Source organism: Vicugna pacos, chromosome 7 (genome assembly GCF_048564905.1).
Source record: "Vicugna pacos chromosome 7, VicPac4, whole genome shotgun sequence".
In the NCBI taxonomy this organism is placed as follows: domain Eukaryota; kingdom Metazoa; phylum Chordata; class Mammalia; order Artiodactyla; family Camelidae; genus Vicugna; species Vicugna pacos.
The window spans coordinates 9,919,539-9,941,345 of record NC_132993.1 but is presented as its reverse complement, the minus strand read 5'-3'; the positions used below and the strand labels follow the sequence as shown (position 1 = coordinate 9,941,345).

Sequence of the window (21,807 nt, the reverse complement as noted above, 5' to 3'; positions counted from 1 at the left end):
AGAGGACGGTAAAGAACGGAGGAGACTTTAAAGAAGGTACCATGAGTGCAGCTCTCCTGTTTAGCCCTAGGATGTGAGTCAGAGGACTGCAGATTTTGTCTCTTGACCAGTGGGATCCCTTTTAAAGGCTTACAGCTCCAAGTAATAAAGGTGGTGTTAACTGATTGCCTACTTTTCCCCCCTGCTTGGATTCTTTGTGCCTGTGGATAAGGCTTTCTCCACCTTTCAAACCTCCTCAGCCACGTCAGTGATATATCCATCTCTTCTTTCTGGACTGGTTGCTTTCTAGCTATCCCATCTGCCTTTATCCTACCTTGCGCTCCTTAGCATGTTAATCTCATATCTTTCTCTTTCTTGGTTTACTCCCTTGTTTTGGTGGAACACATCCTACAATAGCTTCCTATAGTTACAAAGGTGTACTGTGACAGAAGTTACAGTAAAAAGAGTCATCAACATTTCTAATTTCTTATCATTGTTTATAACATTTATCTTTTTCAGAAATGACATTGAAATTCTATGTGCTAAGGGAACTTTAAAAAAAATAAGAAAAGACTCAATCCTGTGTAGGAAGAATTTCTGTCTCAGAGATGGCAAAATATTAAAATGATATTTAGGTGCAGCTGTAGGTATTTGTGATCTGCAAACTCTTTTATCTCTAAATTGAATTTCATTTAATAATTGTCCATCATTAATGATGGAGCCAAAAGTGCTTTGTAATATTCTTACTAAATATAAAATATTGATCAATATAAATGTTAAGTAGACTCAGGAAGTCTAAGACTTTCCAGAGTAAATGGTTTTGTTCTAGCCAATTCAAAGATTAAAAGCAAAAAAAAAAAGATAGAGAGGGATCGTGACACCCCTTTGTATCTACAAAGCTGTGTTAATTGTCACCATATTATCATCATCAAAAGAAATAAAAGTGGCAATTATGAATGAACTTTTCAATTATGAATGAACTTTTACCAAATTGTTATCCTTTGTTCTATCTGATTATTGGTGAGTAAAATTTATTTTTCTATAATAATCTAGTTTTGTTTGTAAAATACAAGAAATATAAACAATAAAAATATTAAAAAGTAAAAAAAAATTAAGCACAGTCTTGAAGGAGGCTCTAAATGCTTTTAGTCTACCACAGAAGGGAGTCCAACTTGGTTTTAGATAGTTGAATGGGCACCATGAGTGCTTTGAAGGATTGGCATTATGTTTGGAGTCAAATGGGTAATTCCTTGAAATAAGGAATAAGAATTTCAAGAGTGGGAGTATTGGGGAGCAGGACTTGAATGAAATAGAGAATGTGTGTTGTAGAGTAGGAAGGTAAGTGGAGTGAGGCTCTATTGGACACACAGATTACAATAAGAAAATAAATAACCATGATTTACTTCATCTTAAAATGCTTATTCTGCTCTCTAATACATGAAATATATCACTTTTATCTTGATGAGCTCCTTCCACCACAATTTTAAGAAGACTCTCTAGAGCACTAGATTGAGATGGACTCTTAAAAAGTTAGAACTAAAAGGACTTTCCAATCATCAAACATTATCACTTAGTGCACAAGATAGAGACAGGAAGACAGATCAAGAGAAAGATGTTCATTTCAACTGCAGGGCTTAATCCACAATGAAGAAAAATGTAGCTCTTACGTCTAATGATGTTTGAAAAGGAGGGCAAACTAAAACAAGGTGATGTGTATCTAAACTGTGAAATCAAAAGTATCTGAAAGTGAAAAATGGATGGTGATTATTTGGCAACAACATTTTCTCCATTGGGAGATACCTGTTTTCCTGAGATGATGTCTTAACAAGGTCCATGGGGCCCCTCCCATGACAGATCAAGAAATATGACCTCTCCTCTACAAACAGGGGAATTTAGAGAATAGAGCCAAGTTAAGACCAGTAAAAATAAGTATTGAGAGAAGTTAATTTATGACACAGTCTTGAATTTTCTATTTTCTGTTTCAAGGTCTTACGTAGTTTAGAGACATCCTGGCCTTACCCCAATCACAAGCAAACACAAACACACACACACAAATCCCCCAAAAATGTACGCACTATTCCCATGGCATACTGAAAGACCTAAAGGAATAAACATGTGAGATGCACCCATTGGTTCACTTGCAGATAGGAAAGCAGCAAACACTTTAAATCTCTCTGGGGAGGACGTGAGTAGAGGTGATAACACATGGTTCTGTCCCCTGAGTCATTATTTGTGTCTGCAGGGAGGAGGTTGGGTTCAAGTGATGCAGAAGACGCCCTCACTTGCCAAAGCAAGTCCATCACAAGTTCTGTGCTGAGAGCTGTGTGTCTGGGCTTCATCTCTGATGAGGCCCCTGTGGAGAAGCATCAGCCCCAGTCCTCCGTCTGCGTGAGGCTTCTCCTCAGACCCAGGCCATGTTGAGAAGAACACTGGTTCTACCACTGTGAGTAAGAGGGTTCATGAGTCCCGAGAAGGGTTTGCAGGTGGAAACAGGAAAGGGGGAGTGAATGAAACCACTGGCCCCAGGTACTAGGGACTGAAAGCCTCCCCTATGTCCCAAGCTTATCTTCAGACTATGATCCTGAGGGTATTTCTAGGGACCTCTGCCTATCCTGACCTTCATGCCTCTGATCCTCCAGGATCCCCATCCATGTCCCCTTCATCATCCTCCTGTGGCAGCTCTTGGCTTTGTCATGACTGTGTCAGAGAAGAGGAGTCAGCTGTCCACCCACATAGGACAGGATCTGGCTAAAGGGCTACAAAGAACTTCAGGGACCACATGGCCCAGGTGCCTCGTCTACAGATAGAAAATGGTGAAGACAGAGGTAAGAGGTTTGCTTCCCCAGCATCTGTTGGCATACAAACTCTCCTTTTGTTTTTTATTTGAGCAGAGGAATATTATGATTCTGTAACATACTTCCTTATGATAACTGGATCCAGAATTTATTCTCCAATGATGGCTTTCCAATCTCTAATAATACATCTTAAAACACTTAGTAAGTTGCTTATGTGAGTTAACTCATTTGACTTTTCGAATGTCCCATGAGGTAAGGTTTATTATCCACTGCAGTTTGTAGCTGGGGTGGGGGTGGCGGGGACTGAGGAATGGAGAGACACACAGAAGTCATGAAACCAGCCTGCACCAAAGGCAGGGTTTGAACCCAGGAAGTCGGGATCAGATTCCATGTTTCTTAATTTTTCACACAATGCTATATATGAGGATCAAGCTGAGTACTGAAGTAACTAATGGAGGTGGAGAACAATTTCTGAGTAAGTGTGAAAATTGGACAAATCTGTACTCCCCCAGTGTTTTGACTTTGACAGCCCCAGGGTTCTCTCTCTGAGTGACAGTAGAAAGTTTTAATTTAGGTCAGTGTGAAATATCCTCAACATGGCTCCTTTCTTCTCATAAGATTTACTTTCTTTCATGTTGATATATTTGGCATAACAGAATGGCCATTTGAATATTAAAACCCATATTTTCTCCTTCAATCCAAGAGGATTGAGGTTACTTTAAAGGACTCTACAATTTCTTAACATTCATTTTTAAAGTTAATTTTAAGAATCAGCATATAAAAACATTAATAGAAATGAGAGTAAAGTGATGTCTTTTCTGTTTAAGCTCAAAAATAACCAAAAAGAGACAAGATAAATGTGAAAGAGTTTACAATACCATGATTTTGTTCAATCTCTAATCCCAGTGATTTATGTTCTTCCTAGAATTGCGGTCCCTTTAGTACAATTAGTAAGAACTAACATTTATTTAACTTTGACTGTGTTCCAGTTTAGTGATATTTATTCTTCACTTTAGCCTTCTAGACTCAATCGTAACCATTTTCCAGATGAAAAGAATGAGGGTGAGACTCAGTGACTCAAGTTCACACGGTTCACCTGCCCGGTTGAGATGGGAGTGATGCCCTGACCAGCACTGTTGACCCTGCAGTTTTAATCCTTCTTCAAGGATCCGGTTCTTTTCAGTCCCTGCTCATTTTCCTGCTGTGGGAAAGCGGAGCAGTATGTCCATGAAACGTTTCCTCTCACTCTGTGCATTGAAGGTGTAGCAGGGTGGACACTTAAAGACCTCTTCATTACAGGTGTTCGTCTCTTTATTGTATCTGTCACAGGCTTTTTCTCAGGTGAAAAAAAGAATCTATCTTCTTGAACTGCGAAATTCTAATATAAAGCCATGCCAATATTTAAAAGGAGAAACATGCTTTCACCTTACGCTGTATTTTCCTGCTATCTTCATCCTCAAAAATGAGCTGATCCATATGATTGTGCATTGATAGCCACCACTGTAGAGCTGTCTCCTCATGACCTTCCTACCAGCCTGTCAAAAGTGCAGGTGACATCCGGGGTTACCTATGGTTTGTCTGGAGTTCACACCTGATGAAAGGAGTCAGCCCACTTGGCACTGTATTTGCTTCCTTATTTATTGCTGCCATTTGGAAATAGGTTTTTCTAGGCTAATGGTTTCTTTCAAAAATTTCTCACAAAAAATCTTACATAAATGCATAGTGTTTAAATTTTGAACTTTGATTAGTCAAATGATTCTAGGCGTTTGGTAAAGGAAGGCTAATGTCGTGCATGTGGGACAGCTGAAGCATCCACGTGCCTGCTATCCTAGATCCCTGCACCGGGTGCATTGGGAATACAGGTGCTCACATCACCGCTGAGCACCCTGGGCTTTTCCTTGGCTGCTGTCCCAGGACCCATCGCAGGCTCACGCAGGCCTCCTTGGCCCAGGTCCCAACTCAGTCTGCTTGGCCTTCCCCTTCCAGCTCTCACCCACACTTCCCCTCCAGGAGGTCTCCTATGACTCCTTCACCAGTCTCCTTGAAAAGAGATTTAGTCTCTCCACTTCCTCTGTCTTTATAGCTCTGAAGATATGCTAAGGGGACTTTCCCTGAATTAATTTTCTAATTTTCTGTTATTTTGTTCCTTGCTTCCTTAATGACAGAATGTACTTATTCAAAATGAGACTTAAAAATTCACAAAGCGTCCATCCCCTCAACATCCCAGGGATTAAGAACTCTCTAAGCCAACCTTTTCAGCTTGCTTCAGAGGAACGAATTAACATAATACTTGGTGTATCCCCAAAGTGCCATATTCCATTCTGCCGTTGGATTTGTATTGTCTGGAAAAGTGGACAGTTTCCCATTTTGTATCTGCTCTTGGGATCAATCCAGTCAGCAGTATGTATCCATTAATTTTGTTCTGTTTACATGAATTTATACATAAATCAATTAATAAGAATGACTAAAAGTATACCTATCAGCTCAAATAAAATCAATTCAGTAACATTTCAGTGACTTGGTAAGATATTTTACTGAGTACAATTTGCTGACATTTTGGGAGCTCCAGTCAAGTGTTCACTCAAGACCTTGGAACTTAGTGTAAGAGGCCACCTGCTTATAAGAGGAACACTAAGTCCACGTAGGCATAGACACAGATGTGCACGTGCAGGAGGGTAAACGCCTCTGAAATGTGCAGTTTCATGGCACTCTGATCTACCTGTGAGCACACTGGTAACCCCAGAAATATAAATAAAGGGAATTCACAGGGGCAAATGTTGGCCTGTGTCACTGGGGTGGTATCAGGGGAAAGAGGAAGTTTTTGTGAGCTGACCTTGGATACGTGATCCCTCTATCAAACAGGCTGATTCTAAGTGACTTATTCTAAGTAATTGATGCAAAGATTTCTGGACTAGATGACAGTCAAATTCCTTGTCACTTCTGACTCTGAATTTACAGGTACTGGTTTTATTGTTTTCAGTGTTTTGGTTTTTTAACCTGAAATCCCCAGAAGCTACTTTATAGGTAAGAAAAGTGAAGGGCGCTGGGAGGTACTTGTCTGCATGACGAAGGTCGCAGTGACCTGTGCAGCATCAGAGCTTGGCTTTGTTTGTCCTCCTCTTCACATTTTGGTGGATGTTGCATTGATTTTCAACCTGATTTAAGATCTTTTTCTCTCATTAGGCAACAGAAAATCTTGATCTTTTTCTCTATTTGGACAGAAAAAATTTCTAAAGAAAAACGAGATTGAAGTTTTTAATTTCCCCTTTCCTGTCAAAAGTTAACTATTGTCATAGTGCAATCACTTATTTCTCCCACTTGAAACTCTAAGAAAATCTACTTAAACTTGAGATTTCTGTTAGACTTGGTATTACTCAGGACTGAGCAGGAATAACATGCAACTTTAGTTCTATTTTACATACTGGATTTTTCCAAAATGGAAATGTCTTATTTTCCCCCTGCACAAGGCATAGTGTTTATTAAAAAGCAAACAAACAATAAGCTAACGATATGCACAAAAGGAAGACCCTGCATAATCCTACTTTCTAGAGGTAATCAGTATAAGCACTTTGATGTTTAACTTATAGGATTTTCTCACATATTTGTAAATAGGCCCCCCAGACATAAGTATGGATATGTTTATATTGTAAAATATAAATTGAAACATATTATACACACACTCTTTGACTTACGTATAACATTTTTCATTTCACCATATAAAGATCCATATTGTCCTTTTAAATGGTGATGCATAATATTCCATGTTCTAAAAATTAGCCAGATATTTTAATCCATCTCCAATTCATAAGCTTTAATATCAATTCCAAACTTTCAAAAGTATAGCAGGATCACAATGAATATTTACAGCCTCTTGGTCATTATGGTTTGGGTACATTGGATTTTTTTCTGTTCCCAAGACTCACCAAGTCCTTCCTGCCCAGGACTCCGTCTCTTCTGTTCTCCTGTGCACGGAGTGGCCTGGTTTGGCTGCTGTTGGGGTGGACTCCCCTTCATCATTCAGATTTCAACCTTGTGTCTCCTATTTAGGAAGACTTTTCCTGACAGTCCCATCTAAAGGAGCCCCTTCAAACCAGGTCAGTTTCCCTCATTTATTTTTGTTTGTTTCCTCCATACTACTTTTTGATGTGAACAAGTATATTATTATTTATTTTACACCTGGTATTTTACAGGTATAATTAAGCATAACTTCATCTTGCTCCAAATCTGAAAAAATAAATTGAGAAATAGACGCAGAAATCAGGTAGAAATTAAAAGTATATTTTATTAGTGAGGCTTATTGAGAAAATATGGTTTCTCTCGTTAACAAAATTTAAAACAAATCCCAACCATTAGCCAACCCCACCCCTAAATGGGACAGAACATACTCCTGTAGGATTTAACCTGAAGGGTAGAAATGTATGTGACAAAAAAGGAGAGCAGAGAAGGGGCATCTGGCATCCTCAGCTCCTTGTTCCTGTCTCACAAGTCATATAAGTCAGAGGACAGAGAGGGGCAGGTGTAACACAAGGTGGTTCCATCCAGGTTAGAGAGGTTTCTCCACTAAATGGACATGTGAGGTTAGAGGAGGATATATCACCTTGTTCTTCATTGTCTCCCGGTGGAATATGTCCACCTCATCCACTACTCTTCCTCCAGAGCTTAGATCAGAGGCTGGAACAGGTGTTGCACTCAAGGAATATGTGCTAAGGAGTTGTTGAAATATAAATTCAAATGGTATAAAATTATTCACATATTGACTTAGCAAAAGTTAAAATTGGTACTACGCAGTATTGGTGATATTGTGGTAAAGAGGCATAATTCTTATACCCTGTCAGAGGGAGAAATTGGTACCAATTTTCTACGTTGAGGTTGGTAACAGGTATCAAAAGTTTTGACAGGTATCTATCTTTAGCATCTGCAGTATCACTTTTAGAACATGTCCTAAAACAATAACCATGAGTATAGATAGCACTTCGGTTTAAAAGATTATTATTGTCAGTGCTACCAAACATAAAGGAAATAAGAATTTCCAACAATAGGAAATTAAATAAATTGAGATGTAATAGAATATTTCACTAATTTAGAATAAGATCTGTAAAGTATTGATTTAATATATAAAAATCGTTATCATATGTTAAATGAAAGTGGTAGGTTTAAAACAGTATAATAAAATCCCAATTTTAAAATATGAATTAGGGATCTAAAGTTTTCTAAAAGAAAACACCAAAATTGTTTTTTAAATATTCTTTTGGATTTGAAACTTTAACCTAATTAAAACATGATAGTTCAGGTTGTTTCTGGGAAAAAAAATATGAGGAACGTTAGAGACAGCACGTGGTTATGTGGTTTCTCCAAGTGATGTGATGTTTCCATCCATCCCTTTTATGACCAGTCCCCCTCTGAATAGACCCAGGCACCTCCTAGGAGGACCTCCCAAGGGAGGACTAACCAACTGATGCTCTAGTTGTCTCACGACCTGTAACCTGCTCACAAGCCATCAGGACAGCAGTAGGTGGTCAGCTGGAAACAGGTGGTGAGGAAGGACTTCAGGGAATTTGATGGCATTGGGAGTGGTCATAGCTGAGAAGATGTCATGATGACAAAAGATTCTGTCACAGCAGAACATATGATTAGCTGTGAATTTGTCTCTTAATACAATTAAAAAGACAGAAAACCCCCAAACCAAAAAAAAAAAAATTAGAGTATAGTTGTCATCTTTAAATATATCCACTCTTAATGTAAATTCATTTTCCCCATTTGAACTGCAATCTTGAAAAGGCTGCAGAAATATTATGATGTTTAACTGCACTGAAGACAAATATACCCACGTGTTCCACGCATGTAGCCAAGAATTCTTTCACTTACGCCTAAACTTCAGTATCCAGTGCTGATAAAGAGGCAAATAAAACTCAGGATAAAACTACAACATCAGAGATGCAAATGAGGCGCCAGAATACATTACAAGGGAGTGTTAGTCAGCTTCTGAAAATAAGGGGCTTACAAAGCTATAAATCCACTGCAACATTGAGGAGTTATTTCGAAGAGAATTTCAAAACTCCAACAAATGGGTAGAAAAGCATGTGAGAAATTGAGTGGATACATAAGCAACATACAAAGAACAGAGGACCCTCATCACTTCATACCTTGGACCAAGAAGTCAAGCAAGCCTAGAAAATGACACTACCTCCTACTGCATGTGGTTTGTCAAGTTCATCCCTCTTCTAACTGCATTAAAAATCAAGACTAATACTCTCTTTTTACTGAAGTGTAGTCAGTTACAATGTATCAGTTTCTGGTGTCCAAGCACAATGTCCCAAGGTCTAATAGTCTTGAAGGGAAACCAAGAAACTTGATTTCTTCAAAACATCGTAAGTGTGCACATGTGTATATGCTATTAGGTAGACTATATAGTAATAAATCCTATAATGTTATCTTAAAATATATCTTATCTATAATAAGTTCTAAGATTCTAATATCCATTTGATACAAAGGGAAATTTTTGATAATTTGTATGAGCAAACCTATTTAGTTTAAACAATACAACTAAAAATAAATTATAGAAAATCCATCCAAAGTAATACATTTGTAAATGTCAATTTGTAACATTCAGTAAATATTTTGTGTCTTCATTTCCCTACAGCTCTGACCTTCCAGTTGTGGACGTGGACCTGTCTGTCTCTGCCCAGGAGCATGGACGGCAACCAGACGTGGATCACAGAAGTGACCCTGCTGGGATTCCAGGTTGATCCAGTCCTGGAGTCTTTCCTCTTTGGACTTTTCTCTCTCTTCTATACCCTCACCCTTCTGGGGAACGGAGTCATCCTGGGGCTTATCTGCTCAGACTCTAGACTGCACACCCCCATGTATTTCTTCCTGTCACACTTGGCCATCATTGACATGTCCTATGCTTCCAACAATGTCCCCAAGATGCTGGCAAATCTAGTGAGTCAGAAGAGAACCATCTCCTTTGTTCCTTGCATTATGCAGACATTTTTATATCTAGCCTTTGCTCACACAGAGTGTCTGATTTTGGTGGTGATGTCCTACGATCGGTACGTGGCGATCTGCCACCCCCTACGTTACACTATCATCATGAGCTGGAGAGTGTGCTCGGTCCTGACCATCACTTCCTGGGTGTTTAGCTTCCTCCTGGCTCTGGTCCATTTAGTTCTCATCCTGAGACTGCCCTTCTGTGGGCCTCATGAAATCAACCACTTCTTCTGTGAAATCCTGTCTGTACTCAAGCTGGCCTGTGCTGACACCAGCCTTAACCAAGTTGTCATCTTTTCAGCTTGTGTTTTTATCTTACTGGGGCCCCTCTGCTTGGTGCTGGTCTCCTACACACGCATCCTGTTCTCCATCCTGAGGATCCAGGCAGCTGAGGGCCGCAGAAAGGCCTTCTCCACCTGCTCCTCCCACCTCTGCGTGGTGGGGCTCTTCTTCGGCAGTGCCATCGTCATGTACATGGCCCCCAAGTCTCCACACCCCGAGGAGCAGCAGAAGGTCCTTTCCCTGTTTTACAGTCTTTTCAACCCTATGCTGAACCCACTGATCTACAGCCTGAGGAATGCAGAGGTCAGGGGTGCCCTGAGGAGGGCGCTGTGGAAGGAGAGGCCAATGTGAAGGATATCAAAGGGCAACGTGTGAGAGGAAGGGCTTTGCTTTCTCTGAATTATGGTAGGTGACTTTTTTTGCCTTGTGCTATAATAATGCCGCAATGTAATAGAAAATTATAAACCTAAACATATAATGAGAAACTCCATAGACCTTAGAAGGTAAGATAGATGAATATCTTCATGACGTTGGATAGGCAAAGATTCTTAAAGATGATCCAAAAAGCATAAGACATAATATTTGAAAAATTGGTTAATATTGGGCCTTTTCAAACGTAATCATTCTGCTCATCCAAGTCACTATTAAGAAACAAGAAATGTAAACCACATGCCATGTGCTCTGTATTTTTAAAAATGTGGTCAGTCAAGAGCAGTCACAAAAGGCTTAAGAAAAAACAACGTTTATTATACAGTCAAACCCTAGAGACAGGAGGCGTGATCTACCATGCAGGGCCACGTGAGGATGACACCAGAGTGGTCAGGCAGAAGACAGGACAAGGGGGAAGATTTCAACCACTGCCTTTATTGGCATTTCTGCAGGAAACATTGAATAAAGGGGTGTATATGAACTAGTTGGAGTTCTTGTAATAGATAAATGTTTACCATGTAAAGAAGGAAATAGTGTAGACTGAAAGGCACAGGAGAATTATAAAGGTGAGGATTTCTCTGATATTTGGAACCCAAGTTATATTACTTTCAATCATTTCAAGTCTCTCTGGCCTCTCTTCTCCCTTGAAATACAAAGAACCCTTGATTTCAGCCTGTGAGGTGTGTGCAGAGAATCAGCTGACCCAAACCAGGACTGCTGACCCATGGAAACTGTGAGACAATAGATGTGTTATTTTAAGCCATTAAATTTGTGTTAATTTGTTGCAGCAACTAGAAAACTAAAATACTTTTGTTATGAGATAAAAATCATTCGTTATCAGCTCTGGCTCTTGCTAGATTGGTAATGTATCATGTAGTCCAGTGGTACTGTAACTCTTTGGTGTCAGGACCTCTTTGAATTCTCCCGAACATATTTTATTTATGTGGTTATATTTGTTGATGTGTGTCATATTAGGAATTAAAACTGAGATTTTATTAAATATTTACTTTTAATTCATTTAGAAATATTTCCATTATACGTTAACAGAAATGATGTATTTTTATGAAAAATTACTCTTTTACAAACAAAAAAAAATGAAAAGAAAAGTTAAGTTTCACCCGTTTGAAACATTTTTAAATGTTTGCTTAGAAGACAGCTAGATTTTATACCATCTTCTGCATTCTGTGTGTTGCAATATCACATGTCATATCACATGTCATGATGCTTCTGGGAAACTCCACTGAGAGAGTGAGAATGAGAAAGGCAAAAGGTGTCTAAATATTATTGTGAAAGTAGTTTGAGCCCATGGGCCCTTTGAAAGGTTCTCGGAGATTCCCAGGGGTCCCTGGATCACACTTAAGTAATTGATGTTTTTATCTTTTTAAAATTTATATTTATATAATTATATATAACATACATATTTTTCTATATAATTATATATTAACATACATAATTATGTTAACATATAAAATATATGTAAATAATTTATATATTATATATTGTTTTGAATCTATCCTAAAATTTCAGTCTCCACATCTGTAAAATGAAGACAGTGATGGAATTAAACTGTGTGGTCAATATAAAGCATTTGGCGTATTTTCTGAAACATAAGGGCTCAGTAATGGTTGCCAGTGGATATTAGACTCCTTCCTCGTTTGAATCTCTGAACCCTTTCTGCAGACAGAGATCCATCTTGGCTTGGGGGATCTGTTCTCTCTCAGGGTTGCCTTCACAGGCCCTACTGGAACCCACCTCTCAACCATCTAAACTTTTCAGCTTATCATATACTTTCATGAGGCTTGTAGAAGAACATGAATTCATAAAATGAATCATTGAAGAGTCTGGCTATTGTAATTTGTTGTATCTGTCTCAGGTTTATAACCCTTGAGATACTTCAAAATATGTGCAGAAACAGGATGATGCCAGTATCTGCTCTGCCCGTTCCCTAGAATTTTTCCTCCAAGGAGAATTAGACATAATCTTAGCTCTCCTCCAGAGAGAGAACTCAGGGTTTTCCTTCCACCCCTTAGAGAGAAAATAAAAAAGTGTTACGTCTCATGATCCTTCTGGGAATCTGAATTCTCAGTAGAGACTCAAGGATTATTTCTGTTTATCTGACTCTAAAATAAAGCATGCTTCTGGGGTTCTTTGAAGAAACTTGAGCAAGTCCAATGAGCAACTCCTCCTGTATCTGGGATTCAATCCTCTGAAAGCTGTGAAGGGGCAAGATTCTACACCCATTTCAGAGGTACATTTCTTACCCCCTTTTTTTTTTCTTGGTCAAAGAAGATTCTTGTGAGAAAATTGACAGCCAATGTCTCCTGGTGCAGAAGAAATTGATTTATGCTGGGAGGTGGTTTTCAGTACATGTGGGTGAGATAGGACAGGATAGTAGCAGGTGTCACCATGTCTATGTGGACAAGAATGACATCCCTGGACGATCTTACCTCCGCGCTTATATTGTGTGTTGTAGGTAGAATGGTAAACGTCTCCCTCCCCAGCTTTAGAAATTTCTGCCTACTGTGTGGTGGGCAGGGGACCCTGAACTCCCTCCACCTCTCTCTCATGACCATCTCCCAGGATAACTGAGTGGTGATGCTCAGAGCTAGCACAACTGTCTCAGTGAGAAGGGGCTCAGGGAATAAAAAGCTCTACATCCAGGAACTGTCTCTGAATAAGGCTCTGAAATAGCTGAATTAATAAAGTGACTTTATAGGTTAGCTAGCCTAAATGGGAATGTTGGTGTCCAGGGAAACTTTTCTCAGTGGAAAACAAAATTCTAGGAACAGCTACAGTACGTATTTTCTTTGCTGACATAATATAAGCGGTAAGTTTGCCATACAGTTACTTCTTTTTGGAACCCTCTCAGGTTATTACCCTATCATGGTGCTTATTAGACTTGAAGTCACATTGTAGATACCTTTCCTATCACGTAATAGGATAGAGTGAGTGCCAGCATTCCTGACAAGAGGTGGAGAAGTAAATACACTCCATACATCAAGAAACATTTGAGCTGCAGGACTGCCCAGGTGGAGAGAATTGCTCGTGCTGACTGTGCAGACCTTTTGCTGTCAGAACTGTTACTGTTTTATTTACTCTATGGGGAAGATGAAGTTTTGGCATCAATTTTGTGACATTTTTTCTTTATTCCAGCACTGTGTCTGTTTAAGAGTTTTAATCAATCTTCAATTTTATTTTTTACGTTGTTTGTTTTTTAACAGCAATATGGTAGTAATCGTAATGAAAAGGAAGATTTAAAGATTTATTAATTCAGACATAAGAATAACTAGGCTTTAAAGTTAATAGATACATGTTCCCACTGAATAGTAATAGACAGAATTACCTTCATCAATATTATTTTCCTTTATGTTTAGAGGTTTTTTTTGTGTTTTAAACATTGCTTTTTGATGTAACTGTGTCTAAGTAGAATTTTGCAGTACAGAAGTTGCTATCTCACACTATATGTAATATAGGAAAATTCTTTAATAATAGCAAAAATCAATGTCACAAACAATGCACATTTATAGAACCTTCCCAAATACAATCATATTTATGGAAGTGATAGAATCTATGATTCTGTCTCTCTTTCATTTTCCAGTGATCAAATCCTGTGAACTTTTCTAGCAAAACAGAAACCATGCTTTGGTCAATAGAAACTGGCAAATAGAAAAATGCTTAGTATATGCATTTTTTGAACTAAAAATGACAGTCATCCATTTAACAAACATTTCCTGAGTGCCCATTTCACCTAGAATTGTGCTAATTGTTATAAGATATAAAGATGTACAAGACATATTATCCACCCATAACACATGTTATTTGGTGAAATGGAATCTCAGTTCAAATAAATGATATTCGATATAAACCTCTTTTTATCTTTGATTTTACCTTAAGGATTATCGATATCTTCACAGTGAGAATACAACTCTTAACTTTTATATCTGACCAAGCCTGTACATTGAATGGGTGCTTGAAGAGCCTTGCCCTATGAATCTACACTAGTCCCAAGAATAGAGAGGATCCCTTTTATAGGCTGTCCAACAGCTAGCCTTGTAATGGGGCCCAGGGAAGAGGAAACAGGCTGCCACCTTTCTCTTTATGGTAACTTGTTGTAAACGGCAATAAAATGGTTCAAGTGAGGAGGGCCATGACCCCACCCCAGCACCCCTTCACGATTATGCAGTGGGGGTGATGATAAGCACAGTTTTCAACCAAACTAACCTTTTTGCATGACCCCCATGCATTCTCCAACTCAATACATCCCAACCTGAGAACTTACATTTACTTAAGTCTGATATTCTGCAACAAGATATACAATAATTCTCAGCATTGTTAAAATTACTGAATTCATCCTGTACTCATAAAATTTTTTTTAAAAAGAATGAACTAAAATTATATCCATCCTTTTAAGAGATTTAACTTATAATTATTTGGGAGAGAATATGTTATCTGCTCTATTGGCCTTTAGGACATGTGTGATAAAATGGCATTATATTTATGCAATATTTTCTTTTAACAGTGATTGATTGATTGATTGATTGATTGATTATCAAAGTATAGTTGATTTACAGTGTTGTGTTAGTTTCTGGTGTCCAGCATGGTGATTCAGTTATATATACATATTCTTTTTAATATTATTTTTCATTATAGGTTATTACAAGATACTGAATATAGTTCCCTGTGCTACACAGTTACACAATATTTTAAAGTGATATGGTATTAATTATGCTAAAATATTGTTAACTTGTAATCGTTCAACTTGCACAGGTAAAAATCTTCGCTCCCTTTAATATATATTAAAAAGTGAAATAATTACAGGTACCACCTCCTAGGAGAAATAGGAGTTCCTCTCAAGCAAGAAACTGGACTTAGGAAGAAAACACTAGATTTAGATACCACCTGAAAAACCTGTAGCTCTTGTTGTTAATAATACAAGATGTAAAGATTTCCAGGAAGGAAGTCTGAATAGTGGTGTTAGGGTGGTTTCTTTCACATGGAACCACAAATGTCACAGAAAACTGTGTCAGCTCCCTCAAATTAAAGGGTAGATGGCTCAGGTAGCACTTAGAAGAAGAGAATAAAACTAAGAGAGAATTTCAGCCTGGCAACCAAACAGCTACACACATTTTAAGTCTGGTTGCACTTAAGCTTTGTGGAGTCTTAACTTCCATTTAATGTTTTTCTTCTTTCTCAGTATTTAATATCAAGCTGAGACAAGAATGAACCAAAGGAAGCTGATGTTAAGCATATTTTCACCAAGGTATTTGAAGAGGATCCGTGGACCTTTGGGAGCCAGCATGATGGAACCAGCCGTAAGCGTGGGACAACCACGTAAGAAGGGTGGATTTATGATTGCAGAGTCGTGACTGTCAACTCAGATGCCTTTTCCCACTGGGTGGTTTCTTACAGACGTGTCTTCAGACATCAGGGGCTTTTGCTTGTTTGATTTTTAGATGACTCTAGGTGAACGTATATGGGAGTTCTTTGCATAATTCTTGAAACTTTTTTGTAAGTTTAAATTTATTTCGTATTAAAAGTTAAAAAAAAGGTAATCAATTTTGAGGCGTAGGGGAAGCCACCAAGTAGGACAAGGATACAACCTTTCTCTGAGCTCATGTTGAGATAATTACAATTTTCATTGGTTCTCCAGCTCTGACCTTTCTACCACACTTCAGTCCTTGACAAACGGTCATTAAGGAATGGGAAGCAACCAGTCATGGGTCACAGAATTCACATTGGTAGGATTCCAGCTCAGTGCACAGATGGAAATGTTTCTCTTCTGCATCTTCTCCCTGTTCTATATCTTCAGTCTGTTGGCAAATGGGGCGATCCTGGGGCTCATCTGTCTGGACTTAAGACTACACACCCCCATGTACTTCTTCCTCTCACACTTGGCCATCATTGACATCTCCTATGCTTCCAATAACGTCCCCAAGATGTTGGCAAACTTAGTGAGCCAGAACAGAACCATCACCTTTGTTCCGTGCATACTGCAGACTTTTTTGTATTTGGCTTTTGCTGCTACAGAGTGCCTGATTTTGGTGGTGATGTCCTATGATCGGTTTGTCACAATCTGCCACCCCCTCCATTACACTGTCATCATGAGCTGGAGAGTGTGCATGGTCCTGGCTGCCACTTCCTGGTCATGTGGATTTATTCTGGCTCTGGTACATGCAATTCTCCTCCTAAGGTTGGCTTTCTGTGGCCCTCAGAAAGTGAACCACCTCTTCTGTGAAATTCTGTCTGTCCTCAAATTGGCCTGTGTCGACACGTGGATCAACCAAGTGATTATCCTTGCTTCCTGTATGTTTGTCTTGATTGGTCCCCTGTGCTTAATGCTAGTCTCCTACACACGCATCCTCTGGGCCATCCTAAAGATCCAGTCAAGGGAGGGCCACGTAAAGGCCTTCTCCACCTGCTCCTCCCACCTCTGTGTGGTTGGACTCTTCTTTGGCATAGCCATGGTGGTTTATATGGTCCCAGACTCCAGTCAGTGGGAAGAGCAGGAGAAAGCACTGTCCCTGTTTCACAGTCTCTTTAATCCAATGCTGAACCCTCTCATCTACAGCCTGAGGAACGCTCAGGTGAAGGGAGCCTTGTGCAGAGCACTGCAGAGGAGGTCCATGCAAGGGTACATGCAGTGTTGTTAGATGGGGTGTTTTCTCTTAAAATATGTGGTTTGCTGAAGGAAAAGCTCAGAAAAATTTCCCAATTAGAAGTTTGATATAAATATAGTAATTGTCCAAATTCTAGTTCTGAAAAATGGGGCAAATGTCCATGAAAAGCACATCTTTTGTCCCTTTATCTTTAGAGGTGGCTGTTATCAGAATATTTAGGCTTTCTTTTAAAAAATATTGAACTCTATTTTTTAAAGCCAGGAATATTAACATATGGAGAAAAAATAAATTAAGAAAATTACATTAATACATTTATCTGGCTTATGTATTTAGGTATGTGTAACATACGCATAGGAGTGAGATCATCTGGTATGCGTCTTTCTCTCTCTGACTTATTTTACTTATCATAGGCCCTCAAGGGCCATCCGTGTTGTTGCCGATGGCAAAGTTTCCTTCACACATTGTGTGTGTGTGTATGTGTGTGCGTGTGTGTGCATAAAATTTTCTTTACCCATTCATTCATTGATAGACACTTAGTTTGTTTCCACAGCTTGGCTATTGTAAACATTGCTGCAGAGAACATGCATATCTTTTTGAGTTAATGTTTCTGTTCTTTTGGATAAATACCTAGAAGTGGAAATGCTGCATCATATGGTAGTTCTATTTTTAATTTTTTGAGAAACCTCCATGCTGTTTTCCATGGTGTCTGCACCAGTTTTCATCTTCACCAACACTTGTTATTTCTGTCTTTTTGAGAAGAGCTGTTCTAAAATGTGTAGGGCAATATCTTATTGTTGTTTATTTGCATTTCCCTAATGATTAGTGATGTTGAGCACCTCTTCATGTACATGTTGGCCATCTGTATGTCTTCTCTGATAAAATGTCTATTCAGATCCTCTACCCATTTTAAAATTGGTTTCTCTCTCTCTCTCTCTTTTTTGTGTTTTTTGTTTGTTTTTTTGCTATAGAATTGTATGATTTCGGACATTAAACCCTTACCAGATATATGAGTTACAAATATTTTCCCCCATTTGATAGATTGCCTTTTCATTTTGTAGATGGTTTCCTTTGCTGTGCAGAAACTTTTTAGTTTTATTGTAAAATGTATCATAATGATGTTAATTATTCTCTATTTTTTGACAAGTCATGAAAATTCTGTTTACCTTGAGTTATAAAGTTCTAGAATAAGTACAAAAGTAAACATAATTAATTTTCACTTAAAAATACCTAGTGCCAAAAGCATAAAACATATAACCTTCAACACCAAAAGCAAATACAGCTGTTAAAAAATACAACCAACCAAAGAGGTGACGTCCAGATTGCTGCTGTAGACATTTACTATGTCTAAACAAATAAACACATGCATAAATAGAATTCACCTTACTTGGCAGAGGGTCATTATATATGCAAACTTCCTCTTTGTTGCAGGTTTTTCTCCATCACAATTTTTTGTCTAAATCGTTCACATGTACTGCCAATATATGATTGTAATTAAAACTTTAAAATAAAAGCAATTCTACCATTCCCTTTTATGAGTAAGATAATTATATTTCCTTGGAATATAAATAGCCACCATTTAAAAAGTTGTTTTTAATTAAAATATAGTCAGTTACAATGTTGTGTCAATTTCTGGTGTATAGCATAATTTTCCAGTCATATACATACGTATGTATATTCATTTTTGCATTATTTTCATTATAGGTTACTATAAGATATTGAATATGTCCTCTGCTATACAGTATAAACTTGTTGCTTATTTTATATATAGTGGTATCTGTAAATCTCAAACTCCCAATTTATTCCTTCCCACCTCCTCCTCTGGTAATCATAAATTTGTTTTCTATGTCTATGAGTCTGTTTCTGTTTTGTAAATAAGTTCATTTGTGTCTCTTTTTTTTAGGTTCCACATGTAAGTGATATCATATGGTATTTTTCTTTCTCTTTCTGGCTTATTTCACTTAGAATGACAATATGCAGGTCCATCCGTGTTGCAGTAAATGGCATTATTTTATTCTTTTTATGGCTGAGTAGTATTCCATTATATATAGGTACCACAACTTCATTATCCAGTCATCTGTCCATGGACATTTAGGTTGTTTCCATGTCATGGCTATTATAAATAGTGCTGCTATGAACACTGGGGTGCAGGTATCTTTTCAAATTAGAGTTCGCTCCGGATATATGCCCAGGAGTGGGATTGCTGGATCATATGGTAAGTTTTATTTATGATTTTTAAAGGAATCTCCATACTATTTTCCATAACTGCTGCACCAAACTACATTCCCACAGTCAGTGTGAGAGGTCTCCCTTTTCTCCACACCCTCTCCAGCATTTGTCGTTTGTGGACTTTTTAATGATGGCCATTCTGACTGGTGTGAGGTGATATCTCACTGTAGTTTTGCTTTGCATTTCTCTGATAATTAGCGATATTCAGCTTTCTTTCATGTGCCTATTGACCATTTATATGTCTTCAGAGAATTGCTTGTTCAGTCTTCTGCTCACTTTTGGATCTGGTTGTATAGGCCCCCGACTGTGGGAACAAAGGAATGAGACTTGGGCTGGAATAGGAAACAAGTTATAAAAAGCTGCAGACTCAGAGGTGAGAAGGCTGGTTAGCCAAGGACGGGTAAGATCCCCAGAGGGGGGCAACCTAAGACAGGCACAGCTGCCTGAGTCCAAGAAGAATGTTGTGAAGCAGCCGTTTCTCATACATTCCGCCCTGATAAGTTGTAAGACTCGCTGGTGCCAACAGGAACATGATTTACCAAAACATAAAGGGTCTTCTGACCTTGAGCCGGACACTGCCTGCTAACCATTTCCCTTGTCATTCTTCTTTGCTACATAAGACTGTGCAACTTAATAAAGCTTCAGAGTAGCCATCAGCTCTCTCCGCATACAGCGTGTATGTGTACATGGTATCGTGACACCGACAGGTTGTTTTTTTTTTTGTTATTAAGCTGTAAGAGCTAAATCTGGAGATTAAGCCCTTGTCAGTCGTATTTGCAAATATTTTTTCCCATTATGTAGATTGTCTTTTTGTTTTGTTTATAGTTCCCTTTGCTGTGCAAAAGCTTATAAATTTAATTAGGTCCCAATTGTTTATTTTTGCTTTTATTTCTATTGCCTGGGTAGGCTGCCCTAGGAGAACATTGCTAAAATTTATGTCAGAGAAAATTTATGTTTTGCCTGTTTTCTTCTAGGAGATTTATAGTGTCTCATTTTATGTTTAAGTCTTTAAGCCATTTTGAGTTTATTTTTGTGTATAGTGTGAGGGAGTGTTCTAACTTCATTGGTTTACATGCAACTGTCGAAATTTCCCAACACCACTTGAAGAGACTGTCTTTTCTTCATTGTATATTCTTGCCTCCTTTGTCTAACTGAACATAGATGTGTGGGGTTTATTTCCGGGTTCTATATTCTGTTCCATTGATACATATGTTTTTGTACCAATACCATGCTATTCTGATTACTGTAACTGTGTAGTATTGTCTGAAGTCTGGGACGGTTAGTCCTCTAGCTTTGTTCTTTTTCTTTAGTATTGCTTTGGCAATTCTGGGTCCTTCATGATTCCATATAAATTTTAGTATTATTTGTCCTAATTCTGTGAAAAATACCCTGGTAGTTTTATAGGGATGGCATTAAATTTATAGATTGCTTTGAGTAGTATGGCTGTTTTAACATTATTGATTCTTCCAATCAAAGAGCATGGGATATCTTTCTATTTCTTTGAATCATCTTTAATCTCCTTAATCAGCGTTCTGTAGTTCTCTGTGTATAAGTCTTTCACCCCCTTAAACTGCTACCATTTTTAGAGTTAGAGACTCTTCAAGATAGTTCTCAAGATCACAGTTCTAGAGAAGACCTCCCCTTCTCTCTTGTCTCTCTAGGTTGGAAAGAATAAGACCAGAGAATACATGAGACACCAATGGTTCTCAAACCTTAGTTTGCACCAGAATCACCTGGAGAGTTTGTTAAATCTCTGATTGCTGGCTCCACTCTGGAATTTCTGATTCTGTAAATCTAGAGTGAGGTCCAAGAATTTGCATTTTTGACAAGGTTCCAGTTCATGCAGATGGCACCATTCAAGGAATCCCCCTGTGAGAACCACTGAGATAAGTTACCTCAGAGGAAAATCTCTTTTTGACCATCATCTTCAGGACACATACACTTTTTCTTTCCTTTCCCAAAACACGAAAGCTCTCTCTTCCCCTGGGTGAGAGGGTGAACTAGGAGACATGGATAATCTAAATACAAAACATTGGGAGAACGTTTATCAGATTGGAGGGGGAGGTGCTGTGTAGATACGGGGTTAAAGGATGTTGTGGGAGAGGGTGTCAGGAAGGTTCCGGGAGGATCGTAGTGGGAAAGTTCACTGTGATAATTAGGTTCTCATCCTGAGAAGCCACTTCTGAATCTCCAGCATCTGGCACTTTTTTGTGAGGGTTGGATTGTAGAAATTTAAATTAGAAAAAAAAAAAAAAAAGATTGAAAATACGTAAAAACTCCCTTGGGGGAAAAAAACTCCCTTAAGGAAAGGTCAAGACACCACTATTTGAGCTTCAGCACATTTTTCCAGGGGAGGGGGTGGGGAGACAGAGTGATCCATGTTTGACCCAAAATTGTCTTTGTTGGCTCCTAAAATCCAGAGTCCCCTCTCGCCATCCCCAAAGGCCTCATTCACTAGAACAAAGGGGTGGGGAAAACCAACAGTTTGA

General features: G+C 38.5%; 2 protein-coding genes across 2 annotated transcripts; both read left to right on the top strand.

Moving 5' to 3' along the window:
* Window positions 1–6,831: 6,831 nt before the first annotated feature.
* Window positions 6,832–10,397, top strand: LOC102530646 (olfactory receptor 2A14-like). The gene is made up of 2 exons (XM_072965375.1): window positions 6,832–6,868; window positions 9,415–10,397. The coding sequence occupies exon 2, from the start codon at window positions 9,465–9,467 to the stop codon at window positions 10,395–10,397; it is 933 nt and encodes a 310-aa protein (XP_072821476.1). The 5' UTR covers window positions 6,832–6,868; window positions 9,415–9,464.
* Window positions 10,398–16,174: 5,777 nt separating this feature from the next.
* Window positions 16,175–17,125, top strand: LOC102530906 (olfactory receptor 2A2-like). Its single transcript, XM_031674520.2, has one exon. It carries the CDS (start codon window positions 16,175–16,177, stop codon window positions 17,123–17,125), a length of 951 nt encoding a protein of 316 aa, XP_031530380.2.
* Window positions 17,126–21,807: the final 4,682 nt, after the last annotated feature.